Source organism: Sorex fumeus, unplaced genomic scaffold (genome assembly GCF_029834395.1).
Source record: "Sorex fumeus unplaced genomic scaffold, SorFum_2.1 ptg000008l, whole genome shotgun sequence".
Taxonomy (NCBI): domain Eukaryota; kingdom Metazoa; phylum Chordata; class Mammalia; order Eulipotyphla; family Soricidae; genus Sorex; species Sorex fumeus.
In genome coordinates this window covers 83,913,325-83,930,041 of record NW_026606065.1, presented here as the reverse complement: position 1 = coordinate 83,930,041, position 16,717 = coordinate 83,913,325, and the positions used below count along the sequence as shown (strand labels likewise).

The 16,717-nt window shown below is 43.0% G+C and overlaps 1 protein-coding gene across 1 annotated transcript in view; it reads left to right on the top strand.

Annotated features, from left to right (window-relative positions):
- FLT3 (fms related receptor tyrosine kinase 3) overlaps positions 1-16,717 on the top strand; it is a 106,314-nt gene that overhangs the window by 36,113 nt on the left and 53,484 nt on the right. The window contains exons 3-4 of the mRNA XM_056110052.1: positions 5,541-5,743; positions 11,301-11,416. Of these exons, the coding sequence (XP_055966027.1) occupies positions 5,541-5,743; positions 11,301-11,416 (319 nt within the window). The remainder of the gene's footprint in view (positions 1-5,540; positions 5,744-11,300; positions 11,417-16,717) is intronic.

Below are 16,717 nucleotides of genomic sequence, written 5' to 3'. Positions count from 1 at the left end.
ATAAGGGGGTGGTCAGATCTATCATCCAGACAAAAATTATAAGTGATAAAAATACTAAGATATTTTTATGAGATTACGAGATTATGGGAGAAACAAAATCATCTAATTTTGGCTCTAGTATATATTCTCTGTTTGTGAGGAAAATGAATTGCTAGTGTTCGACAAATGTATTTGAATAACCCAACACAGTTTTTTCCAGGCTGATGGCCTGCAAAAGCCAATTCATTTTAAAATCTTCTTTTGAGAGGGTTATAACTACCTGAGATGTACTCAGGAAGATGCAAGTCAGCAGCCAGCCCAGGAGTGCAGGCCTGACAGTTGGGTCTCCAGACCCATGATGCAACCCTGGAGGCATTCAGGGCCCACCATGGCCACACCCTGGAGCACTTGGGATCCTTGCAGCACTGGATATTGAACCCAGGGCTATGCATGTAAGCCCTCTCAGCTATTCCCCTGCCTCACCCTGTTTGTTTCTTTTACTTGTTGTGTCTCAACTCTCTTTTCCAGGGAACTTTTTTTGGGGGGTTCTTAATTACTGAAGCTTATTTACATTTATTTATTTGTTTATGGTGTTAGGCCATATTCGGATAGGCTTAAGTGTTATTTTTGGCTCTGCACTCAGGGATTACTCCTGATAGTGCTCAGGAGACATATGGGATGCCGGGGATTGTATCTGGGTTGGCCTCATGCAAGGCAAACACCCTGTCCATTCAACTATCAGAGCAGATGCTTGTTTTAAAGATAGGATGCGGTACAGAGAGATAGTACAGAGTTAAGGCTCTTGCCTTCCATCCTGCTGATCCCAGTTCATTCCTGAGTTCCACATATGGTCCCAAGAGCACCACCAGGGATCACCCCTGAGCACAGAGCCAGGTATAGTCCCTGAGTCAGCACCACTGACCCAAACCATATATACATATGTGTATATACATATATATAATATTATACATAATTAAATCAATGTGATCAATTTCAGTATTATGGCAAACGTTCTTTTGTGGTTTTTGTTTTTAACACTGTGGAATTTAGATGCCATGCTTTCCTAAATACCAGTGCTTTGTAATACCAGAAGCCTCAGCCTAGCTGGGCACAGCTGTGCCTCCATAGGCCACTGGAAGCATGAAGTTCTCTGGCCAGGACTGGTGCACACCATTGGGATGCAGTCAGGTCTCTGTGCTTTAACCAGGTGATTCCTCCTTATTCTCTCTACTCTTAGAATTGTCTACGCACATGCATCCTTCTTCAGAATATTTGGTTGGGATGGGGATGGGGCACCCTGCAGTTCTCAGAAATTCCAAGGGGCCCTACTGGCAATTCTTGGCCAACTGGACTGTAGACTCATCTTTCTCCTGTGTTGACATCTTACGTGATCATGTTAATAGTCATCAAAACCAGAATGTTACTATGGATGTGATACCATCCGTAACTCCAGTATTTCCACAAATGCCTTTCTCTCTTCCACGAGGCATCAAGGATCTCATGCTGCATTCTCTAGTATATATTGGCAATATTACTACGGGTAAAGGCTTGATTTATAGAGTCACATTGACAACTTTTATCCTCTAAGAGTGTTTGATCATTCAAAACATCCCTTAACTATAGGGTTTATAGAAAGCTGTTTCATCTGAGTACTGAGAGCTATGAATAAAACAAAGCCATATATTATTTTTAAAAAAATTGTTTTGTTTTGTTTTGGGGACACACCCTGCAATGCTCAGGACTTACTCCTGGCTTCGCACTCAGGAATTACTCCTGGTGGTACTCAGGGGACCATAAGGGATATCAGCGATTGAACCTGGGTCAGCCGTGCACAAGACAAGTGCCCTATTCACTGTACTATCTCTCTAGACCCCCACATCAAAGCCAGTTTTAAAAAAAAAAACAACTGAAACTCTATAACTCCACTTCATGTTGAAGTCGGAAAATGCCCAAAGCAGCTCCAGTATCTGAAAAGTGAAAGTGTAAAAAATGGCTTTTCTCTGTAACACTCAGAAGTTTCATGGATGTCCATTGAATATTGCATAACAGTTACTGGCCTTAGTACAATCCTGAGTTTTGCATAAGAAAAGAGTGCAGTGAGCTGGGGAGAAGGCTGACAGGTATTCTCCACGCCCCCCCCCCTTTTAAAAAAATTTTTTTAAGGGAGAGGAGGCTATACCCGGGTCAGCCATGTGCAAGGCAAACTCCCTACCCACTGTACTATTGCTCCAGCCCCAAGGGCCATTCTTTATATCACTTTTTGTCAGTTGTATACTTTCTCCATTTTTTTCTTTTGTGTGTGTATTTTGGGACCACATCTGGCAGCAGTTAGAGGATAATCCCAGCTTTGAAGTTGGGGATCATTCTCAGTGGTGCTTAGAGAACCATGTGATGCTGGGGATTCAACTAGGGATGGAGTAAGGAGGAAGGCAAAGTGTTGCTTTGCTTAACTCCATACTATTTTTCTGGTTCCTATTTTTTTTTTTGCTTTTTTGGGGTCTATGGTCAGAGGTTACTCCTGGCTCTGCACTCAAGAATTACTCCTGATAGAGAGAGAGAACAAAAGGGAATGAATGCCCTGCCACAGAGGCGGGGTGGGATGGGGGGACGGGGAGGGGGGGTGGGAGGGATGCTGGGACCCGTGGTGGTGGAGGATGGGCACTGGTGGAAGGATGGGTACTTGATCATTGTATAACTGAAACCCAAGCACAAAAATTTGTAAGTCTATAACTGTACCTCATGGTGTTTCACTAATAAAAATAAATAAATAAATAAATAAATAAAATAAAATAAAAAACGTATGCAGAATTGCCAAAAGTCAATTTCTAAAGTAAGTGATAAAATAAAAGCTGAATTTACTTTAAAAAAAAAAGAATTACTCCTGGTGGTGCTCAGGGGACCATGTGTGATACTGGGAATTGAACCCGGTTCGGCCGCATGCAAGGCAAATACCCTACCCGATGTACTATTGCTCCAGCCCCAATTTTTTCCATTTTTTAAAACTGTGTTCTTTGTCTTTTGCCCTAATAATTTATATATTTGGAATATTTGCTTTTTATTTGTAATTCATTTGCAAATGTTTTTTCTAGCACTCCAGGTTTTGTTGTTATTTTAGTTTACCCTATGTCTGTCTTTTATTTTTATTTAAAAATCTTTTTGTCTTTTTGGGCCACACCTGGCAATACTCAGGGGTTATTCTTGGCTTTGCACTCAGGAATGTACTCCTGGAAGTGCTCAGAGAATCATATGGGATGCCAGGAATTGAATTTGGGTTGGCTGCATAGAAGGCAAGTGCCCTGCATGCTATAATATCGCGCTACAGTTCCTAAGCATATCTTTTATATCTGCCTTATTAAAATGCTGGACTTTAGTGAGACCTCCCTACTATCCCCAAAGAAATCATCTTTCCCCTCTTGGAATGTCCAGAGCATTTACATTTTCGCTTCAAAGCAGTCAGTATCTAAGTTAGTATCTACCTATGGAGCCTATTATATTTCACCTTTAATTTTAGTTTCTTCTTCCTACCAGACTGAAAACACCTTGAGGAAAAGTGAGCATCTTTTCTTTTCTACTTTTAGAGTAACATAGTATTATCAAATATTGACTAAATAAACTATGTGATGCAAAGTGAATAAATAAGGCCAGAAACATGATTATGTTGGTAATAAAAGAGCTAGCTTTCTCCTAAGCAGTGAACGTGAGAGATCGTTTGTGTGTGTGTGTAATTGTATGTGTATATGCATATACGTGTATGCCTATGTGTGTGTATGTGAGTGTATGTGTCTGTGTGTTTGTGGTTGTGTATATGTATATATTGTGTGTTTATGCATTTTTATGAAAATGTGTATACATGTATGAGTGTATGTGTGTGTATGAATGCATGTGACTGTGTGTATGTGTAAAATGTATGAGTGTACATGTATATGAATATGTCAGTATGTCTTTGTGAGTGTGTATATATATGGATGTGTGTGAGTGTGTTAAGTATATGTGCATATATGTATGCATGTGTATGAGTATATGTGTATATATGTTTATGTGTGTGAGTGTGAACAAGTATGTATATATGTGAATATGTGTGTGAGTGTGTATATGTGCCTGAGAGTGTGTATGTGTGTATGTGTGTATACATGTGTACATGCATATGTGTGTCCATGTGAGCATGCACTATACTACATGTCAGAAGGCAGAAGATGAGGGATTCAGTAGCAGAAGTTGCCACCACACACTTCTTCCAACATCTTTCAATTATTGATTATTTGATTTGGTTTGGTGGTTATACCTGGTGATGCTAAGGGGCTGTGCTGGGGAGGACACTCTCAGAGGGGCGTGAGGGACCAAGCTGGTGCTGGAGATGAAGCCAGGCCCACTACGTACAGAGCACATTCTCAGCCCTTGGAGCCTTCTCCCCAGTCCCTGTGTGTCAATTCCTTTTTTTCCTAGGTTTTGGGCCTCACTCAGCAATGTTCAGGGCTTACTCCTGAGTCTGCACTCAGGACTCACTCCTGTCAGGCTCAGGGGATCATTTGGGATGCCAAGGATTGAATGCGGGTTGGCCACGTACAAGGCAAGCACCATACCTGCTTGTACTAGTTCTCCAGCCCTTGTCTGTCGATTCTTTTTCAGACCAATAATTGAAAAAACATTTACTTCTATCATAGACTTTACGATTATTGTCTGTATATTGCTTTGCTACAATTGCTTTAACAGAGTGTTGCAGTCTGGATGCCTCACAAATAGGACCTATTGACCCCCAGTCCTGGAGGCTAAGGGTGTGCACGCAGCTGTCCACAGAGGACTGAGAGGACCCCTTCCATGTGTGCAGACATCTTCTTCGTGTTCCTCATGTTCACCTGGCATTCTCCTTCTGTACCTGTCTTTTCTGAATCCATTATTCTAAGGATGCCAGTCACACTGGGTTAGGGCCACCCTGTGGCCTCACGTTAACTGAGATGACCGCTATGAAGAGCCCCTGTTCAGTGAGGGCACATTCTGGGGTTCTCTGGGGCTTAGAACTTGGACATAACCGTGGGAACAACGCACATCAACAGTGACACAGAGTCTGTAACATCACTTAGTACAATAGCCAAGATATGGAAATAACCCCAATGCCCAACTACAAATGTATGAATCAAAAGTTGTGGAATGCAATGCAGCTCTAAGAAAGAACAAAACCATGCGATTTACAGCAACATGGATGGAACAAGAGGATATTGCGCTGAGTGAAGTCAGTGAGAATGAAAGGGACAGATACAAATCTCTCATATGTGAGACTTGGAGATACACTGTGAGGTAGCAACAAAGGTGTAAAAGCAACATAATGGGGAATCTGATCCACATGACTGAATTGGGAAAGAATGAGAGGGACAGGACTTGGGGTTCTTTTGGGAGGAAGGTGGTTAGTCCTAGTAGTCAGAGTGTGTCAACTTATGAATATTTCCAACAGGTTTGGGTGCCACATGCATTGTACCCACGTAAGTGCATTTGGGAAGGTTCCTGCTAGGAAGAGAAAGCATGAAACACGCACTTGTACTGAACCTTCTTGTTTCCCCATCACCTAGGCATCGGGGTCCGGGGCAGACCTGGGATGTGCCCTGCGGCCAGAGAGTGGTCCAGGGGTCTATGGAGCAGACCCCGTGGAGGTGGACGTGGCAGCAGCCATCACGCTGCAGGTGCTGCTCAGGGACCCAGGGAATTTCTCCTGTCACTGGGCCTTCAAGAATGTCTCCCTCAGCTGCCAGCCACGTTTTGATTTACAAAACAGGTAAGGATAGCCTGGGGAAGCAGAATCTTCAGAATTTGTTGGGGAAGGGGATACTTTGTTGCCATAAAGTTTCTTTTCAGCTGTCCTTATTTGTTGTTAACTCTTTCCTCTGGTGAAATCATAAGCTAATAATGATGAGTACTTAGAGGGCCAGAGAGATAGTACAGCTGGTAGGACACTTACCTTGCACCCTGCTCGCCGGGATTCTATCCCCTACACCATACACGGTACTCTGAGCCCTGCCAGGAGTATGCTCTGAACACAGAGCCAGGCATGTGACCCAAAACAAGCTTAAACAAAGCAAAACATAAATTTGAAAAAAAAAAAAGCTGTAGTTAAAGCATGGATGCAAGGTGGTTCATATTTTTTCAAGTCAACCAGTATAAAAAGTGAGCCCTGTGGCCCGAAAAGGAGAGAGAGAGAGAGAGAGAGAGAGAGAGAGAGAGAGAGAGAGAGAGAGAGAGAGAAGAGAGAGAGAGAAACTGCCTGCGATAAAATCATAGAAGCAGGCTGGAGAAGGGTAGGGTGGTGGGAAGGAAACTAGGGTCATTGATGGTGGGAAATGGACACTGGTGGAAGGATGGGTGTTGGATTATTATATGACTGAAACCCAATCATGAACAACTTTGTAACTGTGTAGCTCATGGTGACTCAATAAAAAAAAGTGCCCCCTATAGAGTTAGGTGGGGGAAGGGGGTATACAGGAGGGAAACTTGGGACAATGGTGGTAGGAAATGTACACTGGTGAAGGGACAGGTGTTGGGACATTCTATAACTGAAACTATATCATGAACAACTTTGTAACTGTATCTCACAGTGATTCAATTGCAAAATAAATTTTAAAACAATTAAAAATGTGATCCCTGGAGCTGGAGCAATAGTACAGTGGGGAGGGTGCTTGCCTTGCATGCGGCTGACCCAGGTTCAGTCCCCAGCATCTGATATGGTCACTCAAGCACTGCCAGGAGTAATTCCTGAGCATAGAGCCAGGAGTAAAGGAGTAACCTCTGATCCTTGCAGGATGTGGCCCACATCCCTCCCCAAAGTGAGCCCTAGGGGAAGCACCGGACCTTGGTCACTATTATATTTGGGCAGACAGTTTAGTAGGTACAGTGCATCCCTCAGCACCACTGGATGTGGCTCTCCTGGGTGTGGCCCTTATAAAAAATGTTGGGGGGGTGCTACATAATAGTGTGTGCTGGAGACCCAGGTTTAATCTAGAGCACCACCAGGGAACAACCCCCAAACATAGATCTGGAAGTATAACTCCAGATATGCCCCCCAGATTGGTTTATCAATTAAAAACAATTTTAAAAAATTATGAGGTGAGGGTGGGACCCACCTGGTAGTGCACAGGGGCTGTTCCTGCCTCTGCTCAGGAGTGAGCCCTGGTTAGGGGACCATATGTGGTGCTAGGGATTTTCACCAGGGTTATGGGCACTGTGACTGCTTACAAGACAAGTAACTTCCCTTCTTTACCACCTCTCTGATATCTGGTTCATGAAGCCTTTGTTTTGGGGCTACACCCAGTGGTGTTCAGGGCTTGCTCCTAATTCTGTGCTCAGGGATCACCTCTGGCAGGACAAGGGGAACCATATGGGTTCTGGGGACCAAACCTAGATTGGCCGTGTTCAAAGCAAACACCCTATCCACTGTACTATCTCTCTGGTCCCAAGGTTTATAAATTTTAACAAATATACAATTTATGTAATAATAGAGGAACGGGGGTTGCATGTGCACTTTCTATTTAATTTTTCTGTAGATCTAAAATTGCTCTGAAATAACTGCTTTAAAATAGTCTAGCCAATACATGCATGTACATAAATTGCTATAGTTAAGGCTTAAGCTAGAAATGAGTTATTGGTAAATTGTAAAGCACAGTGGAAAGAATATTTAGGATCTTTATTTGGGATAGGGGAGAGAGCATCCAGTGATGCTTTACCTGGCTTTTCCTGGCTCTGTGCTCAAGTGACCCAGAGTAGTGCTCAGGGGACCATATATGGTACCAGAGCTTTGAACTGGACTTGGCAGGATGCAAGGAAAACACCAAAACCCTTGTACTATCTCTCCAGTCCAACACATGTTGTTGTTGTTGTTGTTGTTTTTTAAGTTGTCTTACTGTTTTTTTAAGGGACACTCCCCAGTAATACTTAGAGATGCTAACTGGCTTCACTCCCAGTGATTACTCAATGAGATGGCATAAGTGTGACAATTTCACACTCGCCCCTTGCACAGGGGACGAGCAGGGTTCCCCTGGCAGTGCTATGATCCTACATGGAGTCAGACACACACTCTGATCCTTTGGGCCATTTCCCTGACTCCAGTTCTTCTGTTTTAATTATATTTTGTTTCAAATAGAAAACTTTAGAAAGGTTTCATTGTATGCTAGTTAAAATGGTAAGAAACTTCTTTCTGAGAAATGTTTGGGGAAAGAATATTTGGTTTTATCAAATTTATTTCACATTATGGGAAGCAGAATTGCCAATGACATGTTTATATCCACAAAATATTTCAGTGAGGGGCTAGAGCAATAGTATGGCAGATAGGGCATTTGCCTTGCATGCAACCATCTGGGTTTGATCCTTGGTATATTGTCCCCCAAGCCCGCCAGGAGTAATTATTGAGTGCAAAAGCAAGAATAACCCTTGAGCACCTTTAACTGTGCTGGGCACTGCCTCCTGCTGCCCCTACCCAGGTGCTGAGACCCTATAAGCAAGGAGCACAGACGATGCAAATGCCTGTTTCAGAATTCTAAGGCCATCTTTCTTCCTAACTTTTGGGAGTGTTCTGGAAGAAGTGGAAGAAGTCTGTCCTTGCAGAAGTAATGTAGGATGTGGCATCCCAGTGGCCAACAGTCTAGGCTGTCCTGCCATGTCATAGCAGAATGAGGTCTCTGTTACCAAGTCTTGTACCAAGTGTGGCCCAAACACCAAAAGAAAGAAGGAAAAAGTATATCTCCAGGAGAAATGGATCAGTGTATGAGGAACTTGTTCTAATTATCCAGAGGAAAAGCTTAGCTGAGATGTCTGAACATCTATCTATATCTAACTTTGTATTATAAATATGTATCTAATTCTGCACCTTATTTAAAAATTATCTTAATATTTTGGGTCACACCTGGCTCTTCTCAGAGTTTACTCCTAGCTCTGCGCTCAGGGATCACTCCTGATGGGGCTAAGGGAACCATATGGATGCTGGGGTGAGGGTAACCCAGGTTGGCCACCTTCTGGTCAGGTGCCTTACCTACAGTACTGTGACCCTTAACTCTACACTTTAGATCTTTAACTGTGCTGGGCACTGCCTCCTGCTGCCCCTACCCAGGTGCTGAGACCCTATAAGCAAGGAGCACAGACGATGCAAATGCCTGTTTCAGAATTCTAAGGCCATCTTTCTTCCTAACTTTTGGGAGTGTTCTGGAAGAAGTGGAAGAAGTCTGTCCTTGCAGAAGTAATGTAGGATGTGGCATCCCAGTGGCCAACAGTCTAGGCTGTCCTGCCATGTCATAGCAGAATGAGGTCTCTGTTACCAAGTCTTGTACCAAGTTTCATTTCTTTGAGGTCAAACTCTTAAATAGTTTCAGGAGAGTACTGAGATTCTGCCACGGGTTCTAAATCTTGGCACACATTCATTTTCCTTTCCTCTTTTGAAATTGTCTTCTCACTTCTGTTTTTTGGTTGCTTTTACTTAGGGTTAAATCAGAGCACTCTTACTGTTAAGAATTCTGGATAAAGGAATGTTCAAAATTCTCTATGTTCTAATGGACTAATAAGTATTTTTATTAGAATGTTTCTTTCATCAGAAGAGTCACTAGTTTGAAACCAAAAAGAAAAGTAACAAAGTGAGGTTTGAGGTTTTTGTTTCTTTGTTTGTTTATCTGCAGTTCTCCCATGTCTGACACACAAAATAGACTTCTTTCACTCTGTCAGAGGTAGTTTTTGCTGTAGGACAGGCAGTCTTGATTGTTAACCAAACTCACAGGTCCTCAGTGGGTTAGTTAGGTTAGGAGCAAAACATTTTTAGCAACTTTTTACCCAGTAGGGAATCAAATTTATATCCAGATTCTGAGTCATAACCAGAAAAAGTTGAATACATAAGATTTTAGAACTGTCTCCTAATTTTTGATCATATGCCCAGGGATAAATAAATAATACTAGCTCAGAGCTAGGAGAGAGACTAACTCAGAGAAAGAAAATACCTCTCTAAAACATCTGGAGGGAAAAATAAATAAAAATAGATCTTGCTAATTCACTCTCTGTATCAAAATTTAAGCAGACAAGCAGAAAGCAGCAATTTGCACTTGTTCTAATTGTCTCCAAGACTACGAGTCCCTCTCACCCTGCCCCGCCACGATTAGCTCATGCCCCTGGGAGTGGCATCACCCACTTGTGAAAGACCTGTCTTTATGAATTCAAGCACAGAGACACTGCCATGTGCTGCTTGGAGCACGCAAAGAACAGGTCTCCAGAGTAAGGTGCATGCCAACTCCCTGCGTATCCTGTCAAAATGTAGATTTGAGGGACTGGAGCAAGATTACAATAGGAAGGGCACTTGCCTTGCACTTGGCCAATCCAGGTTCAGTTTGAAGTACCCCATATGGTCCCCTGAGCCCATCAGGAGTGATCTCTGAGTGCAAAGCCAGGAGTAAGCCCTGAGCACTGCCAGGTATGAAGACCCCCCCCAAAAAAACCCCCAGAGATTTGAGTTCCATCGATCTAAAGTTCTGCATCTCCCAGGTGTCAACTAATGCTAACACCATATTTACATATAAACTTTTATTCTGGGGTGATACATATTGCCAGAGATTGCACCTGGGACCGCACGCATGCAAGGCACATACTCTACTCCTTGAGCCACACTCCTGACCAAAGAAAGTTATAAATTTACATCCAACATCACTCAACCAACTGCTTAGAGACAATTTTAAACTTTAGGAGGAATTAATAATCCCTTGACGTATAACCACATTATTTCCCCGAAGTGCGTACCCCTGGCCAAATCTTTCTTTACCAAAAATCTGAAAAGTGAAGTTACTAATGTGGAGACATGTTTTGCCTGATGTTGTGTGCAATGTCAGTGGACTTATTGCTTCTTTGGAGAATGTCTGGTATCCAACTTGGCTTGAAGTTTCTCATCTGGAGAGAGGAGAGCGGAACAGAATGTTCTTTCACACGGTGTTATCTTATGTATGCAGTAGTCTGAGTCAGCAGATGGGGAACTGCGTCAGGTGATGGGATGAATACCCAGATGGAGACATTGCTCAGGAAGGGTATGGGGTGCTCCTTCCCTGCACAGACTGGGGAATTCTTTCCAAGGGGCTCCAGAAGCCTGGGGCCTCGTTGGATTGAGTTTGTCCCTGGGTGAGCCACAAACTCAGTCCAACAAGGCCCCAGCTGAGTGTGGGGTACTTGGCAGGAGCTGTGGTCTCAGAGGAGGGACCTCTATGCCATGGAGGAGGGACGCACGCACCACCAAACCACTTTCTGACTCAACATGAGATTTTATGTTCTGGGTTTCACACGTTTTACAAAATAATCAGTTCTCTTTCTTGTATCTTCAGAGGAATCATTTCCATGGTGATTCTGAAAATGACAGATACATGGGCTGGAGAATACCGACTTTTTATTGAGAGTCCGGCAGCCAATTACACAGTATCGTTTCCAGTGAGTATAAGAAGTAAGTGCAACCTGTTACCAGGTACTCAGAATACTCCAGTCATGGTTTCCAATTCATTAGCTTCTCATCTGCAGTCCTCAATGCAAAGTTCACCTTTCCCTCAACACGTATGCCATTGAACTTATTTATTCAATTACCTTCCACTATTCATCTAACTTCCAGGGATACTGACATGAGCCATGGGTTAGCACAGTGGACATGCTTTTTGTTCTTGATGTTGTTTATGTTTTTGTTTGTGGTTTTTATTTATTTATTATTTATTTATTTTATTGGTGTGGGAATTGACCTTTTGTTTTTTGGTGCCAAAAAAAAAAAAAAAGAACAAAACCAGACTGAGCTTGTGGCAGGACAATGGAGTGCCAGTGACTAAACTTGGGAATCCAGCTTGTGAAGCATACATCTTTTGAGTAGTCTTTAGTCCCTCTGAAAGGGCTGTCTTCAAAAACTTCAGGGAATCCTCTATCCTGATGCTTCTTCTTTGTTTTTTGTTTTTGTTTTTATTTTTGGATCACACCCAGCAATGCACAGGGGTTACTCCTGGCTCATGCACTCAGGAATTACTCCTGTGAGTGATCAGGGGACCCATATGGGATGTTGAGAATCAAACCCGGGTTGGCCGTGTGCAAGGCAAACACCCTGCCCTCTGTGCTATCGCTCCAGCCCCCTATCCTAATGCTTCTTAAGTTGCATGTCATGGTCTGGGGGAAATGTTCTAGGGCTGGATCTCACATGCTTTGCACACAGAAACTCTGGGTTTGATCCTGGCCACCCTATGGTTCCATGACTCCCCCAACACTGACAGGAGTGACCCTAAACACCAACAACCTAACAGAAAACTAAGAGTTGCAACCCCACATGGGGTGACCAAATATGGCGGTCACCAAAAAATCTTGTTTTAAAATAAAACTCTTTATGACTTGTTATCAGTTAAATGGTTCGTATTATCTATTTTATAGACCTGTATACCTGTGGTGGTATAAATTTTCTTGGGCCAAAAAAGGGGCCATGAGTGGAAAAGTTTTAGACCCCTGCTCACTCCCCATTTTATCAGGGGTATCTTATGGGGAAGAAATGGACACATTTTGACCACATGTCAGAAGATCTGTGATCTTACTTCGAACACTGCTGCCTTTGGCATACTATGCCACTTAATTGTTCTGAGTCTAATTTTCCTTACCTGTAAAATGGATGAAAATACACATCTCTGTTTGAGAAACATAGATCAGAGCACATGGATTTCTTTTTTTTTTTTTTTATCATTTTTTTATTAGTGAAACACCATGAGGTACAGTTATAGACTTATAAATTTTTGTGCTTGGGTTTCAGTTATACAATGATCAAGTACCCATTCCTCCACCAGTGCCCATCCTCCCCCACCACAGGTCCCAGCATCCCTCCCACCCCCCATCCCCCCCGTCCCACCCTGCCTCTGTGGCAGGGCATTCCCCCTTGTTCTCTCTCTCTTCTTTTGGGTACTATGTTTTGCAAGAGAGGCACTGAGTGGCAATCATGTTTGGTCTATAGACTACTTTTTGCATGTCTCTCCCACCCTGGGGGGGTCCTCACAACACCCTTTATTTGGTGCTCTCTTCTCTATCTGAGCTTCCTTTTCACCTAGCACATGTGGTTGGCCTTCAAGTCATGGAGCATAATTCCTAGTACTAATCTCAGCCATTCCTGGGTGTTAGTCTCCCATTTTGTTGCTTTATGTTCCCCAGATGAATGCAATCTTTCTGTGTCTATCCCGCTCTTTCTGACTCATTTCGCTTAACATGATACTTTCCATGTAGTACCACTTGTATGTAAATTTCATAACTTCATCTTTTCTAACAGCTACATAGCACTCCATTAGCACACGGATTTCATGCATAAGGTCCCCAGATTTTATCTCTGGCATCTTACAGTCTCCAGAACACTGCCAGGTGTCCTGGAGACCTACCAAGCACCACTGGCTATGGCCTTAGTGAGAGTCGTGCCACTGGGTACTGCCAGCTCTGCATCACCAGGCTGCATCTGCTGGACAGTCAGGCCAGTGGGGAGTGGTCTTGGGTCATAAGACCTGGTGGGAAGGACACCCAGGCATCCATCCACAAACCCACGGATAACATACCTTGCTAGAGTGTAAAAAGACTCTGGATGATGAGGATGTCTGTGTTGCCCCCTGAAACATGAGGCCACTAAGCTCATGATCCTGATGAGCACTTGGGGAGGAGCTGATGTGGCCAAGGAGACAAAGTGTAATTTTATTCAATTTTGATAAATTTAAAAAATTGAATTTGTATAGTTGGAGAACTAGTCAGTGGCGAAGGTGTTTGCTCTGATCCTTAACACTGCCCTATAGTCCCCTGAGTTCTGCCAGGAGTGAGTGATCCCTGGGCACTGCAGCATGTGGCCCATAAAACAAAAACAAAAACAAAAAGTGAATGCTCACAGGCCTTTTCATTCTCAGTACTGTCATCTGTCGTGTTCAATGGACTCTGTCCTAAAGTCAGCTTGTGAGGAAAAAGCAAGTTAAGTCAACATGTGTCCCCAAATGTATGCCTTTTGTGTTCTGAAATATTAGACCAGAGATCAAGAAGCTCATGGAGCAGGATATACCTTTTAGTCTTCTATGATGCCTGCCTTTTTCTTTCTTTCTTTCTTTCTTTCTTTCTTTCTTTCTTTCTTTCTTTCTTTCTTCCTGCCCGCCTTCCTTCCTGTCTTTCTGCCTTCCTTTCTTTCTCTCTTTCTTCTTCCTTCCGTCTTTCCTTTCTTCTTCCTTTCTTTCTCTCCTTCCTTTCTCTCTCCCAGCAGTGCTCAGAGTTCACTCTTGGCTCTGCACTCAGGGATCACGCCTGGCAGTGTTCAGGAAACCATATAGGGTGAGGAGAATTGACTCTCCGTGGGCCATATGCAAGGCTAGCACCTTAACCACTGTACTATCTCTCTGGCCCTATGATTCTGATCTTGTTCCGTCTTTTCCCCAAGCCTCCACTGAGTGTAAGCAAGAGATTTCTAGTTTGCTCTCTTTTTGACAATGTTTATACAATCATAAACACTTCTGATTTCTACAAGACATGTGGACCATTGCTGTGTTTCTCTTAATCTCAGGGTATCCTTCTCTTTAAGATTTACAATGTAAAAGATTGTAGCAACTGTATTTCAAGAAAATTGAATGTTGTTAGCATTCTGCTAAATAGTGGGATTCAAAAAAATTTGGTTGGGTAGACTTACTGTGGCATACTTGTGACTTTTTCACAGTCCCTTTGAAAAAAGAGGAAAGGGTTTAGCAAACCACAAATTCAGTTTAGCCAACAGCAAAGCATCATTGCTAAAAAAGGAAATCTGAATGTTAGCAGTTTTCACGAAAATGTCATGTCTACCTGAATCATTAGCCAGTATTGTAAATCACAATGCCAAAATAAATAGGCAATCCCAAACCCAACAATGTGAAACAACAGAAAAAAGAAAATGTCATGTCTAGGTTAAAGGAATAAATGGAGATTATTCTCAGTGATACCATCTGTTTCCATACGAATATTGTCAAAACAGAGCAACATGAGCGTGAAGAATTGTTCTTTAAATTGGCATCACCTGCAGTTATTGGGAATGCCTTCTTTTACTAGTACAGAGAGGTTTTTTTTGTTGTTTTGCTTGGAGGTTTTATTGTTGTTTTGGTTTTTGGTTTTGGTTTTTGGTGTTTGGAGAGCACCCAATGATGCTCAGGTGCTTGGATCGTAATCCTGGATCTGTGCTCAAAGTTTACTTCTGGAGGTTCTCAGAAGACCATATTCATTTAGTGCTGGGTATCAGTGTCTGGGATCATGGGGATAAAACAGGGGTTCACAGCATTCCAGGCAAGTGCCTGAGATCCTGTACTATTTCTTCAGCCAAGAGAAAGAAAGGGAGAGTAGATCCAGTACAATGTGGAAGAAATTCTTGAATCAGGAAAGCCAGACTCACTAGTTAAAATGCCTTGCATAATATTGACCTCCATTGACTTTGATTTCTGCTTTTAAAGTAAGTAAAGGCCCTCCCGTTGATCATCGATTTGCTCGAGCGGGCCCAGTAACGTCTCCATTGGAGACTTTGTTGTTACTGTGTTTGGCATATGGAATACGTCATGGGGAGCTTGCCAGGCTCTGCCGTGCGGGCAAGATACTCTTGGTAGCTTGCCGGGCTCTCCGAGAGGGGCGGAGGAATGGAACTTGAGTCGGCCATGTTGGCTGCATGCAAGGCAAACGCCCTACCGCTGTGCTATCGCTCCAGCGATATTTTTTTTAATTATTTTATTTTGATTATTGTGAAGTCAGCACCCAGCTGTGCTCTGTTTGGGCACTGCTTTTGGGACCATGCAGTGCCAGGACCTAACCCAGCCCCTCCCTCATGTGAGGCACGAACCCTACCATTTGGCCTACATTTTGCTCCCCTCCCCCTCCCCCCACACACCACATCACTAGACCCCAGGAAACTTTGTTTTCATTTCTTTCTTTTGAAAGTGGGTACTTAGGCCACACTGGTGCTCAGGCTTTACTCCAGGCTCTATGCTCAGAGTTCACTCCTGACAATACTCAAAGAACCCTATACAGTATGAGGAATCAAAATGGGGTCAGCCGCATGTAGGGCAAGAGCCTTAGTCGCTGTATTATCTCTCCAGCCAATAAAGAGGATTGTTGAAATATTGAGCCAGCTATCCAAAGGGGTAATGAACTCTTGTCCCCAGAAGAATCCTAGCAGGAGAAAGAACAGTTATGTCAGCCAGTATAGGGACTGGCAACTGGCAGAAGGAGAGACGTGTCAAAATCTAATGTGAATTGGAAGATAAATGAACCTCTGAATTCTGTTTCAATTCTAACTGCGTCTCACTATAGCTCTTAATTTCTTCTTATTTTTTTTTCCTTGATATTTGGGCCACACTTGGTGATGCTCAGAGGTCAATCCTGACTCTTCATTCAGAAATCACTCCTGGCGGTACTCAGAGTAGCATATGGACTTCCAGGCATTGAATTAGGGTTAGCTGCATCAAGGTATGAGCCTCACTCACTGTACTATAGCTCCAGCTGCTTATTTTGAAGTTAGTATATTTCTGCCTAGTTCCAGATAAAATCACAGGAAGAAACTTGGATCCCTAAGTGTGACATGGGCTTTATTCAAAGCTTTGTGTTATTCCTGATTTCCCCTTGTCTTTATATTTGTATTGTCTGTTCACTTGGTTTCATTCCACTCTTGTCATCTGTGGATTTATTAAACACCCAGAGATGCAGGCTCAGATGACAGATGACAGAGTTAAAGTTACTATCTTGGTGAGGATATCTCTGATTT